At 31.1% G+C, this 14,525-nt stretch overlaps 2 protein-coding genes across 2 annotated transcripts; both read left to right on the top strand.

The window, feature by feature from the left end:
• Positions 1-895: 895 nt before the first annotated feature.
• Positions 896-4,043, top strand: LOC139514887 (ctenidin-3-like). Its single transcript, XM_071304478.1, has 4 exons — positions 896-1,000; positions 1,169-1,241; positions 3,129-3,603; positions 3,924-4,043. The coding sequence occupies exons 2-4, from the start codon at positions 1,181-1,183 to the stop codon at positions 3,952-3,954; spliced, it is 567 nt and encodes a 188-aa protein (XP_071160579.1). The 5' UTR covers positions 896-1,000; positions 1,169-1,180; the 3' UTR covers positions 3,955-4,043.
• Positions 4,044-9,893: 5,850 nt separating this feature from the next.
• On the top strand, positions 9,894-13,434 carry LOC139514886 (uncharacterized). The gene is made up of 4 exons (XM_071304476.1): positions 9,894-10,042; positions 10,189-10,291; positions 11,270-11,466; positions 13,310-13,434. Exons 2-4 carry the CDS (start codon positions 10,189-10,191, stop codon positions 13,322-13,324), a joined length of 315 nt encoding a protein of 104 aa, XP_071160577.1. The 5' UTR covers positions 9,894-10,042; the 3' UTR covers positions 13,325-13,434.
• Positions 13,435-14,525: the final 1,091 nt, after the last annotated feature.

Raw genomic sequence — 14,525 nt, 5'->3', positions numbered from 1 at the left:
GGATTAATGACTTTAGAAATAGCGGTATACTACTGTTGCCTTTATGTTTTTTTTTAAAAATCTGTGGCATAGCCATTTACGGTTTCCTGGATTTAAACATCATTATTTCATGATTAAAAAAAAGATTCAGATTAAATTTTTCTATCTCAGAACATCAGCAATGAGTCAATCAAATAATTCACATATCTGGCTATGTCTAATACGGTATGAATATGACGGGATATCACTACAGGCACTTGTTAAAATGTTTTTCCTAAATACCTTTTTTTCTGAGACAAAACCATCCTGTTAATATCACTCCAAGTAGATGGGACTTTTCTGACCAATATATTTTTAACACATTCAAGATTGATTTCGATTTATTACCGGTTTATATCATCATAGAGAAAAAAATCACATTCAATCAACATAACCATACACGACCCCCCCCCCCCCCCCCCCCCCCCCCCCCCTTCCTCATACATAAAACTTAAAATAGTATTTGTTTGATTTTCGTATATTTTTGATATCTTGACATGTTGAATTGCATGTCCAGTATTTCAGAAGAGACATATTGTATTATATGTCTCTGAAGAAAATGTGCATGAATAGTTGTGCAAATGTAATTGTTTAAATGAATTATAAAGATCTCTCCGTATACATGTAAAAATGTATTTCCATAAATGACCAAATTCACCGTTAAGACATTTATTGTGTAATGAAACACATTAGGTGTCAATGTCAATGTTACCAGTTACAATGCAAAGGTTTTATTAGTCGTAGCTTCCGTTCGACATATATTTAACCGCAAGATTTCATAGCGTTTTGGTTCGTGATACTACAACAAAGGAGACTTAAGTACTGCATCCTTATTGCTTTCTGACTACTGTGTTTAATATAGACAATGGGTGCTAATTCATATCTTTTTCAACCACGATTAACTTTGTATAAAAGGAACGAGATGCTAAAACACAAACCACAAGCTAATCCATACCCATCTTGAATTGCCAAATATCTAGCGGTAAGTTATTTATATACAAGTTTTCATGATATTAATAAAATATTTTTTTTTGTCTCAATTTTTTAAAAAATATTTAAAAAGAGAACTCAATTAATTCTTTATGAAACATATGCCCAACATTTTTTTTTTAATTTACATCTTAAAATATAAGAAATGATTCTTATTCAGATTCCCACGAAAATGATGAGTTTGATTGTTGTCGCTGCCCTCTTGGCTTGTACTTCTGCTACATTCTACAAAGGTTAGATAACAAGAATGCGTTGTCAAAATTGTGATTAGTTTTATTTCAAGGGAAATATAAATATATCGGTGAATTATTTTGTAGTACAAATACATGCATTGAGTTGAAAAAAATGCCTCTATGACAATTTGATTTAACTATAATTCTATTAGGAGGAAAAAAACAGACAATACAATGAACACAAATGAAACAATTAATTTTACATCAAATTTAATTATATCTGTACAATTGTATTTCAATGAAAGGTTTTCTTTATTTGAGACCAATTTGCCATTAATATAAAGAATCTAAAAGTATACATTTTTAAATAAAGACAACAGTAGTATACCGCTATTCAGTGGTCATAAATCGATTGAGAGATAACAAATCCGGATTACTTAACTAATAAAATTAACGGTACCAATTTTCTTGCACCAGATGCGAATTTCGACAGTACATGTCTCTTCAGTGATGCTCGTGGCCAAATAATTTGAAATCCAAAGCTTATATAAAAGACGAAGAGCTATAATCCAAAAGGTCCAAAAAGTATAGCCAAATCCGTGAAAGGAATCAGAGCTTTGCATGAGGGAGATACATTCCTTAATTTATAATAATTTCTATCATTTTGTAACAGCAAATTTCAATAACACAAACAAATCCGTATTTTCATGCTAGTACCGAAGTACTGGGTACTGGGCTGGTGATACCCTCGGGGACTAATAGTCCACCAGCAGAGGCATCGACCCAGTGGTAGTAATAAAATTAACGGTACCAATTTTCTTGCACCAGATGCGAATTTCGACAATACATGTCTCTTCAGTGATGCTCGTGGCCAAATAATTTGAAATCCAAAGCTTATATAAAAGATGAAGAGGTACAATCCAAAAGGTCCAAAAAGTATAGCCAAATCCGTGAAAGGAATCAGAGCTTTGCATGAGGGAGATACATTCCTTAATTTATAATAATTTCTATCATTTTGTAACAGCAAATTTTAATAACACAAAAAAATCCGTATTTTCATGCCTAAAACCGAGGCAAACGGATCATATTTGAGCGTCACTGATGAGTCTTTTGTAGACGAAACGCGCGTCTGGCGTATATACTAAATTTAGTCCTGGTAGCTATGATTAGTTTATATACACAAGAGGAAAACAAGGAAACAACAAAAACAATGGAAAATTTGATAACAACTTTACACATTCCCAGAAAACCAAATGTGATTTTGCAAAACCTTCTGCTGTTTAAGACATCTTTATACTATGTTTATATTGGAATTTTTACATATTCTGTAAAATTCAGCGTTAAGAGTTATTTTAAGGTATTCACAATTTGTTCATATTTAAGAATAAGCCCCTGTACTATATTTAAGAACCTCACAATTCATACAGGAAGCTGTGAAGCCGTGAGCTGAAGTGAAAATCACGATACTTTTTAAAAGTGACCTTGGTGTGAAATAGATCGATTCATAGACATTTTTCTATTTTTAATTCGAAACTTTGATTTATCTCAAAATTATTGTAACACGCACAGCTGATGTTTATATGATTTTTGTTGTTGTGTGAAATCAGTAACTATAAACGTTCGCCCTTTTTGTTTAAGCTTGTTTCATGTACCATGATACTGTGGATTCATTATTATTCGTTAGATACGAATTTTCGTGGATTTCGTTGGGGCAGATGAACCACGAAATTAAATATTCAACAAATACCCAATTTTTTACAGGCTTGTATGCAGATTTCGCCAAAGCTACGAGATTAAATACCCACGAACATGTAAGTTTTCCTCAATCCACAAAAATTGGTACTCAGGAAAATAAATAAATCCACAGTACCCAAAATTGTTTTATAATTTGTTTCGACATGTGTTGCAATATATATGTAAATTTATAACGTATACTTCAAATTGTAGGAAATTTCGGACCTCAGTCTGGATATCAGAGATTCGAAGGATATGAACCAATGAACTCCAACTTTGGCATGATGAGATATGGAAATCAGTACGACATGTTCAAAGGTGGATATCTAAATAATGACGGAGTTGGTGGATTCCAGAACCGCGGGTTAAATAGTGGATATAAGAAAGGTGGAACCGGAGGATATTTCAAAGATGGGAATGTTGGATATCAAAAAGGTGGAATGAGAGGACAATTTAATGGCGGAAATATTGGATATCAAAAAGGTGGAATGGGCGGACAAATCAATGGCGGAACTGGTGGATATATGAAAGACATGATGGATTCTGGGTTATATCCATCGGGATTTGAAGGATGGAACCGTTTTGGTTCTGGTTTAGGAATGCAAGGTTTAGGAGGATATCCAAAATTTGGAAACAATGGATTCGGAAAAAATGGGAGGTTTTCTTGGTACCAATGGACTAAAAAAAGGTTTGTAATTATTCATCATTAACTTTCTATTTATTACCTTATACTAGTAGTTCAAAATTGAAATAAAACAAAATTTTTTTGTTCTTCATGATTCATATAAGATATTGTGTGTGATTAGAACAATCATTTAGTCTTTTAATTTCCAAAAATGGTAAGATTCTTCTTCCTGGAAAAATATGTTAGTTCTTTTCCTAAAAATATTGAATAATATAATCGAGATATTTATGTCCCAATAATTGAATTATATTTTACTGATGTATACTCATAATAGTTACATAGAGTTCATAGACGATACATTATGATTTTTTCTTATTTTGTAGGAGGTTATTAGATGAAACCAAGAATGAATGAAGGCACATCAAAGTTAAAGAAAACCAATTGTACGATACCATACTAATTTATGCGTGTTTATTTTTTTTTATAATAAATGTTCCAATCTGTTTTTAAATTTTACTTTGAAAATGATTTACAAAAAGGGAAATATTTGACAATTTTATGATATAAGATACCCATCATTATTGTTAGTTCTCATGCTACTAAATATTGTTGCTGAATACATCACACACACAGAAAAAGTGCTAACAAAAACTAAACAAACTATGCAAAGGATAATTTCAGACTTCAGCATGGTCTTTATTTAGAAAACATATGATTTTCTATTAAGAAATGTGGTTGTATACGTAAACGAGACAGTGACACAACGAAATACCAAAAAAAAAAAAAAATCAAACATAGATACGGTCATCAACAATAGAGTCTATAAATGTCTAGCTCTAAATTGTTAACCTTGAAAATTGGAAAAAAAATAATAGAAAAATCTGTCATTAACATCGTTGATTCAATAAAAGACCTAATTAATAACAAAATATAACTAAAATAATTACTATGTTCACATAAAAGCTGGAGATTTTGCTAGCCACAAAACCAGGTTCAATCCACCATCTTCTTAAAATGTCCTGAACCAAGTCAGGATAATGGCATTTGTTATCTTATAGTTCGTTTCTGTGTTTGTTGCATTGTCTTTTGTTTTTGTTGCACTTCAGTGTTTCTGTTGTTTTGCTGTTTTTCTCTTATAGTTGATGTGTTTCCTTCCGTTTTAGTTTGTAACCCGGATTTGTTTTCTCTCAATTGATTTATGTCTTTCAAACAGTGGTATACTACTGTTGCCTTTATTTATATACTACTGTTGATTATTCTTCCTTTAGAGCGAGTATCATGTGATTGTCTTTAGGTCTCAATTTGAAAGTTTAAAGTGTTGCTTGTTAATCTTTGCACTTTTTACATTGTTTAGAATGAAATGATTTTTATTTTCAATAAGTGATTGCCATCCAATTGTATTGCATTAAATATTTAAGGTTAGTCTTGGACCATAACAAAATTTATACTATAGGCATTATTTTGTAAATCTAGTGCCAAAAATATAATATACACACACATATAATTGGTTACTTAAATTATACATAATGCTGTTTTTAGATTGCACATTTTGCATCCTATACTTATTTTCGTACTATAAAACAGCAATGCTTAATTCTGTTATTTACGTACAAATGGTGTTTTGCCTAAAACAAAAAGCGTGAAAACCAAACGCAATAAGAAAGATAATATATATTGTTAGTAATAATTTCAAAGCTTTTCTTAATTAGACTTTCCCTGAGAATAGGCATATAACGAAAACTTCTAAATTGAACACTCAATCTATTTTTTAAAAATGATGCAAAAAATGATTAAAACCTTGATGTATAATTCACAAATGTTAAAGGATTGTGTCAAGTTGTTTATTAAATTTAAAGTATGCTTCATTACATATAATACAACACTATCAAATATCAGCTAATTGCTCAATTTCATCCTATTCATTGGTGAACTTCCATTCTACAGCAGTTGTAAGGACCCAATTCTCTGGAGAACACGAAGCAAGATTTATATGAAAAATGATAATGTAATGGGACACTACGCATTCTCAAAATGTATTGCATAAAATAAAGGTTACTGATGAAAAATTCATAGAAACAATATCATTTGACACCTACATGTATATAAAAAAAAGTAAAATCACAACAAAAAAATGAACGCCTACGAAAATTCAACACGGAAATTCCCCAATCAAATGGCAAAATCAAAAGCTCAAACACATCAAACGTCGAATGGATACCAACTGTCATATTCGAAAATGTATTATTCGATAGTTCTTGATTTATTATTTTAATTTTTTTTTCTTCAGTAAATGACATTTTCATTTTCTTGTATCCCACCCACCTCTTAAGCCATTACAAACATGGGTTGAGACTGGATATAAGTCAAATAAGATACTCTGGTGTTTCTTCTTGTGGTAAAATTGAAAACACACAATACCTTTTTGAAGGGTTTAAGCTAATATCAAAGATCAGACACTATAAGTCTTCTACTAAATCTAATATTTAAAAAATAAAGTACCTATAATGCCAATAATGTTGATATCCTAAATATAGAACGAAATTCATAACAGTGTGGTCGACAGTAAAACGTTTATTAGTAATTGTACTGAAAAGTTTACCTTTCACTTGTTTGTCGTGGGCGATGATTTTATGCTCACTCAGTCTATCGGAGGCCTTCAAGTGGGGATTTAAATAATCATTTGTTACACATTTTGATACATAAAATGAAACTTTCTTTTCACATATCATTTAAGGAATTTATTTTAAATAATTGTTATACCATCACTTACAACAGTTTCACTTTTAAGAATATTAATGTCCAGAGCTGATATCAATAAATAATAATAAAAAAAAAGTTTATTCATGGTAAAAAAAAAAACGCGTTATTTCAGAAAATATCTTATTGATTAAGAGAACAAAAACTTCTACGTTGTGATCATTTAAGAGTGGCCTTCTATTTATTCAATGCTAACCATGTGGGCTATGTTTTTTTTTATATACCATAAATCGATTCGTTCATTCAGATATTTGTCAGTTTGTCTTGGCTCTTCAAGTCCAACACACAACTTCTCACGAAATTGGTATTTTTCTTACAAAAATTACATCCATGTGATGTATTCTTTTCATGGAGAATGAATGTTGCACCTTATTTTATTTGTTATCGGTTTTTTTGTGTGTATCATTGACGTATAAGACAACCTGAATCTTCTTTATTCAAATTTAAAACATACGAGATGGCAATTATGACACAAAATAACTAAATTAAACTTACAGCAGAAGAAAGATAATGAACATCGCTTTTATAGTCTTCTAAATATCGAAGACGCGTGGTCTTTTTAAAAATGATGTAAATTTATAAAGGAAACAACAAACAAAATAGTTCGAATATTTATATTGGAAAAAGTAACGGTGTGTAAATCATAACAATTATTTTATTTCAATGAAAATCAAACTGTTGAATTTTTTCCGCTGCGAGCAAATTTTTAATTTTGGTCGCATTTTGAAAATCAATAAATCTTGTATTCTTGTTGGAAGCTGCACTGTGTAGTTTATACCCGTTTTTTTCAATGCCACACAAATCCAACACAGACAAAAAAAATGGTAGGTTCAAGAAATAATTGATGCAAACTATACTTTATTGTAGTTTTAACATGGGTAAACATTATATTCGTGATTATTTTTGCCCGAGCGATATCGAAAAACTATTATAAAAAGTGTCCTAGTTCAGTGAAAATGTACGTCATACTTATTTCCTAAACAAATAAATAAACAAACATTAATTAACATACAACACTACCAAAGGCCAGAGACTCCTTACTTGTATGATTTTGTAAAAAAATGCATCTTTTTAAAACAGTCGAAAACAAAATTGTCTGTCCAATGGAAAAGTCGAAGCCCAAAAAAGATGAACAGTGCATTATAGAAACATAGAAGCTGGTAGCAAAAGTTGACGACAAGATCTATTTTATAACTTGAGTATGGCCTAATACTATTAACCTGAAATAAATATATTTATAGCAATTCCCTTGATACGAAAGATCTACATGTTGCCTTGGGCTTTTTTTTTTCTTTTTTTTTTTGCTCTTTGGTTGGGTTTTTGTCTCAATGACAATTCAATTTTCATTCTTATCATAGATATAACTGCATGTTAAAATAAGAATATGAAGTGTGATAGGCAATCAGACACATTCTTTCCAGGGACCAACAGGCGTTATCAAGCTATAGGTCCCCGTATGGCCTTCGACCATTAGCAAAATACACACTTTATAGAATGAAAGCTCCAAGAGGTCTTGGGATGAAAAAAAAACAAACATAAAAGATGAGTGAGAAAAAAAAATAGGGATACCGCATGGAAATTGGAAAATGGTCCGCAACATTAATTTAGTCAACTCACTTAGTTGAAATTAAAGACCTGGCGAATTTTAGCCTTTTGCAATGGATGTGATGTATGCTTAAAAAAAATCATTGTTTGTTAGGACATTTTTATAAATCAAGTCTTGTTTTTAAATTATTTGCAAGTAAGTTTTAAGTCATGAACAAATAATCACTCACAGAAAGACGTCAAATCCATCAACAAAAGAAAAAAATTTAATAGACGACCGACAACGCACAGAATATCATCTATGTGTTCCGGACCATATGAGTATTTGGACCATACGCATATATCATGACCATAAGGGTATACTAATATGGTCCAACCATACACGTATGGTCCAAATACTCATAAGGTCCGGAACATATTTTATTTGCGATCACAAATGCACGAAGACGTCCATTTCTATGTAAATTGGGTCGATTTTTTTATAAAGACAAGATGAATGCGTTTCTGCATGTTGCCAAGTGTTTTTCACAAGTATAGTAGCAGTATAGCAGAACGGTTTAAGTTTCCTATATACACCAAATGATACATTTTGCTAATACAATAACGTAAATGCATGCAAATTTCACAAGGTTTAATCCAAATAGCTTTCTTACTATCCAATAACTTTCAAGTACGAAAAGGACAGCCTGAGGGCAGAAGTATATTTTGTCTTTATGTTTCGTATTTGCACAACTTTTGAAAGTGGATTATGCATTCGTTCTAAAATAAAATTAGACCAGATAAAAGTTAAAAGATTACATAACTCGACAATCGCAATTGTTAAATCCGAAAAAGATAATCAATCAATACATGCATTCAGTAAGTCATTCTTTTTTCTGAAAGAACATGGCTTTGCGATATCTTATTATGAAAATTGATTGTCGAAACATAACAAAAACACAAGTAAAGGACGTTTAATTAATCAATATAAATCAAAACACAAATTCCTGATTAGTATTTCGAATTTTTTTTATATAGGCGTTGAGAACCTTTGGTGACCCCACGGTTTAAATGTTTATATTAAGGACGTCGTGAGCAATGGGCGTTATAGACGAACGTTCACCTAATCTGTCCCAGTCAATGGGATATTAAAGTGCGCCAATCAATGTCCATAGCCACACTGTTATGAATTCGATACTATGTTGTTAATCAGATAAGCTGAAGTAACACTGCAAGTCTTCAGAAATGTTGTAAAACTTATGAGATGCACAAGTATCGTTACGATGTAACAATATTGAGCCCGATGTTTATGGTTAGAGAACATTTCCAAAACTGAAAATAAACTATTTTTTAATTAGTATATAAAACAGAATAATAAAGAAATAAATGTAAGTACGGATTAAGCAATTATTTTCGAATGTTAAGATAATCTGCTAAAGTCCATTATCGGATATAGTAGAAACATATATTTTTAACAAAAAGATAATTGTGTGGGAATATTTGAGCTAATAATGCCAATTAAAACATATGATAATACAAAGTTAGAAAAATGAGACAGTAACCCAACGACATACAAAAAACACATCTTCAGGGCAATTTACATTATTTATCAATGCAAAGAGTCAAGCTCAAAATAGTTTCGAATACATTTTATAGTAACACGCACTGATCTGCCATCAACACTCTAAGTAATCCTAAACATTAAGATATGGTGTTCGTATGCCTATGTTCCTCACGTGGAACAGGTACCTGACAATAGAGCAGGTTTGAAAACTACAAGTTTTTTATCTCGTGTTTATTTTTTAGACCTATAACGCTAATCTCTTGTTAGTCAATGAGTACTATGATTCATATTATATAATTTTGTGTTTTCATGCTACTGAAAATTGTTTATTACTATGATTTGATAATTCAGAAGCCAAGCTTATAAGTTATTAAAATGTTTTAATAATTCAGAAGCCAAACTTATAAATTATCAAAACATTTTAATAATTACGATATCAGTCGTAGTTAGCTAATTAGAAAAAAAAGTAAAATCACAAAATATTGAACTCCGAGGAAAATTCAAAACGGAAAGACCCTAATCAAATGGCAACATCAAAAGCTGAAACACATCAAATAGAATGCGCAATTGTTTTGCTGTTTATTGTCTGACTATAAAAAGGATTTATTCTGTAGTTTCCACAAAGTTATTCCTGCACTGTGTACTTGAAGCGTAAAGGTTTGAATCTGTTTATAAAGATAATGATAAATTTGTGTATCTACTTCATTTTGTAGTAGTTTCAGTAGCAAATTTTTTAATTCATCTAATTGAGTAACTTTTTTTAATTATTATTTTGCAAACAACTGTATCATTTTCTTTTTCAGATGCAATTATTCGGGCGGCAGAAAATAATTGTGTATTTATTGGGACTTTTGTGTGCATGTGTGTATGGATTAAAAATGGACTGGACCAGATTTCCAGATTATGGTGAGTCGCATACAATTTCTAGCCTGATCTTTTAGGCACAATGGGTCGGGTATAGTTTGGTGTGGTTTAAAAAAAAAACATAATTGTATGACACATTGTTTTTATACAGGTCACTACAAAAAAAGTAAATTACTTACTTTCTTATACCTACGTGAATGGGAATAGTAATTTAAAAAAAAATCTTGTTGAACCGAACACATCCGATATATTTTGAAAATTAATTCTTTTTTCTTCTGGTTTAAAAACAAAAATTGGATTTTCTGTATATTCTTGGTGTATGGACTCTTACTTATTGCGTGAAATTCTGTTTGTTCATCAAAATATTATTTCAATAACTTCAATGACTTTTTTCTTATTCGTTTCCCTAGTACACCATTATCATATACTAGTATTTGACACTTTCTTAACTACTTTTTGGAATTTTGGATCCTCAATGGTCTTCAACTTTGTACTTGTTTGGCTTTATAACTATTTTGATATGAGCGTGACTGATGTAGACGAAACGCGCGTCTGACGTACTTAAATATAATCCTGGTACTTTTGATAACTATTCATAACATTTTAACAGTAGTAAGATTCTCACTGCCTCGAGTAAAATTAGTTTCGTATTGTATTTTCCTTCTTTTTATGGCTGTCATCATAAAAATTTTGCTCACCATGATTGATTTTTCTTTGTTTCCCTTAAGCATTCTAATGTATGTTCCTCAAGAAAACCCCGTTCGAAAGCAGTACGTTTGGCATATTTTATTATAACCTACAAACATTTTTTTTTTACAAATTTGATTTTTCGTCATAAAAAGGAGATTTTTTTTTAAATATGAACGAGCTTTTATTCTTCACAAAACACAGATTTATATAGAAATGTTACCAGCGGAAAGTTAATTGATAGAAAAAAAAAGATAATGTATTTTAGCATGATAAAAAGTAATATTATGACAATAAAGCACATTTTAACACAAGATATCATTTTTCAATTAGAAAATTGGAGTAAAAATGGCAAAAGGGGAATGAGTGGACAATTCAATGACGGAAATGGTGGATATCTTAAAGAAATGATGGATCCTGGATTTTATCCATCTGGATTTGAAGGATGGGACAATCCCGGCACAGGTTTAGGAATGGGGATGCAAGGTTTAGGAGGTTATCCAAAATTTGGAAACAACGGATTTAAAAAGGTTTGTTATATTTCATCATTATTTACATGTTAATCATTAACTAAAAAAAATACTATTAGTCAAATAGATAGTACATAAATCAGGGGGGAATCCAGGATTTTTGAAAGGGGGCGAAGTTTTCAAAATTTTAGCGAGCGTAGCGAGGCGAAAATTTTTGGGACCTTTTTTAGACTTAAAAAAACATAAAATAAGTGTAAAATGCACTTTTTAAACGGTTACTGACGTGGGGCATGTATTTTTTTTATAGTTGCTGTTAAGTGTAAGGGTAGGACATTTTTTATGCTTTATTCTCCCTATTAATCATAAAACGATAGTATGGATTCAAAGCTATGTACTGATATATTTGATGTGAGCCTTTTCAGTGAAAAATAGACAGGGAAAATTCTCGTTTGTTGTATGTTAAGTGAGCATAACCTCGTTAGATTTCTTGTTATAAAAAAGATATACGCCGGGCTATTCAAAGAACTTTACAATACGACCGACACGAGTTAAAACAGACGAACACGCAATTTTATTTAAATGTTTGGTTGTTATGTTTCACCAAACAAGATGAAGGGAAGTGAGGGTTTTTAAATCAACAAAAGGCTACGAATGGGTCTGAAGTGACAACGAATTTATGAACGACGGTCGATAAATGGAGACAGAAAGACCACACCCAGCAGTCAGGTTGCAGTCTGGTCTTGAGGAAAAAAAAACAATATATCAGTTCGGCGAAACAGCAGAACTGCAAACTTCCCCCCTCCCCCCCCAAAAAAAAAATACGCCAGTTTTTTATTCATCATGTTCATTTAATGCTAAATTATTCTGTTGGAAATTTTCAGTTCTTATAGCAAAAAAGTGAATAGGAGTATTGTTTTTAATCAAGATACGGCCAGAATTTTTGTTCAAGGCAAAAATCAGAGTCAGATTTTTTTCACTCATATATCTCATACTTCCCCCTCAAATCAAATGGTCGTACCTTAGACTTAAAATATATCTAGAGCTTATACTGAGTGGGGATCATTATTCAGCTACATGTATGTTATTTTAGACCATGTGAAAACTTTCAACCGAGTAAGATACAACGAGAGTTAATTAACTTATGTTCTTTAGAATAGAATGGGGTGTTTGGGGTTAAACATGCTCAATCCTGTGTTGCTTTGAAGGTGTCATGATTGTCAGTCTCAGCGTAAGCAATGTGTTACTGTATTTTGAATTTCAAAATGACTGAGTGACATTTTTTCGACGCACTCGTCAACTCCAGCACGGCTAAACACATGACTTTGACATGATAAGTAAATACCAGCGAAAAATATCTTAATAAGTAAAGATTTGTCGCATTAAAATTAAAGACACGGGAAATGGCAAAGTTCACGAAGTCTAGTCTGATTAATCATTTTACAAAAAAAAGGGGGGGGGGCGGCGTCATCATTTAGGGTTAGTCTGTGGTTTGATTGTTTTTTTTTAGATATCAATACTTTTGTCAACTTTCCTTTAATTAAACGTGAACAGATGGTTTTTTTTATGTTCAAAAGACCGCATCTATGCAGAGCATAATTAGTTGTGTTTTTTCTCTTATTTCTTAATGAAAATCTATTCCATGTTTTTTTGCAGTTATCATCTAGATTCAATATCGGATTAACATTTAAAGCTTGTTCAAAACTTTATGGAATTCTATGAAGTTTAATAAAAAATAATTATTTATGAAATAGCATTTCGTCTGAATAAAAATTTTAAAGTATATTTTTATTGTTTTGGATTAATTTTTAAAACAATGGATTATGATGAAAATAGTGCATAGAATTCTTACAATAGTTCTACAGAGTCCATCTTATTTTTATATTCTCCTTTTGGTAAATTGTAGAAAGCTGTTAAATGAAACACGAGAAAGGATGAAGAGACAACGGGCTGACGACAACATAGGATTCTGGAAAAAAATCAATTATTTATGTTTATTCTATATAATAAATATTTTGCTCTCATTTCAAACATTAGTTAGTAAATAATTGTAAACAAAGTAAATGGTTTCACAATTTTTGCAGATCCCCATGAATGACTAAATGCCATGACGCCATTATAAAGTAGAAAAACGAGAATAAAATTACATCCTGCTTATAAATAGGGAAATATTCAATGCTTTCCTGCATTACCACCCATCCCCCTTTTCCGCTTAATTCAAATAAAAAAAAACATTACAATGACATTAGAATGAAATTCAAAACAGTGTGGCTGTGGCCATTGATTGACACATTAAATTCATCCATTGACTGGGACAATTTACGTGAACGTTTGTCTGTAACGACCACTGTTTACGACGTACCTACGATAGACATTTAAACAGTGGGGTCACCAAAGGTTTCTTAACGCCTTTAATTAGAAAATAATTCGAAAAATTAATCAGGAATAACCTTTATGTTTTGATTTATATAATTGATATAAATCAAAACATCGTGTTATTTCTGATTAATTTTTCGAATTACTTTATTAAGGTGTTGAGAACCTTTGGTGACTCCATAGTTTAAGTGTCTTTAACAAGTACATAATGAGCAGTGATCGTTACATACAAACGTTCACCTAAATTGTCCCAGTCAATGGATGAATTTAATATGTCAATCAATGGCCACAGCCACACTGTTTTGAATTTCATTCTATATAAATAAAAAAGATCTAAGTAAGTAAGTTCCATAGTAAGATAATGGTTTAAAAGATGTCTTCTCTTTTTATAAAAATAGCAAAGTCTATGTTTTGCTAGGGGTAATCCAAACATTTCTTTTCATCAAAATATAATTAGAGGTGCAAAATGCTATACGATACTGATGATGTTTAAAAGTTCAAACATAAATGAAACACAGTCTCAATGTAAGGAAGAGTTGCAAGCACAACGTTCGACGAACGAACGATAGAAGGAACAAACACACTGACTTTAAAACACAACGCCCACTGGACACAATCTCTTCAGTAAGCAGAGTATTATACGAAAGTTGAAAAGGGTGCATATATTTTATTAGTGGCCGCTGTTGATAAACTATCAATTAATAGCACACATGTTATTTTTACAATATTGCATGATAGATGTTGCT

This window comes from Mytilus edulis, chromosome 3 (genome assembly GCF_963676685.1).
Source record: "Mytilus edulis chromosome 3, xbMytEdul2.2, whole genome shotgun sequence".
NCBI classification, from domain to species: domain Eukaryota; kingdom Metazoa; phylum Mollusca; class Bivalvia; order Mytilida; family Mytilidae; genus Mytilus; species Mytilus edulis.
The sequence above is the reverse complement of the archived record's forward strand: the minus strand, read 5'-3'. Positions and strand labels throughout refer to the sequence as shown.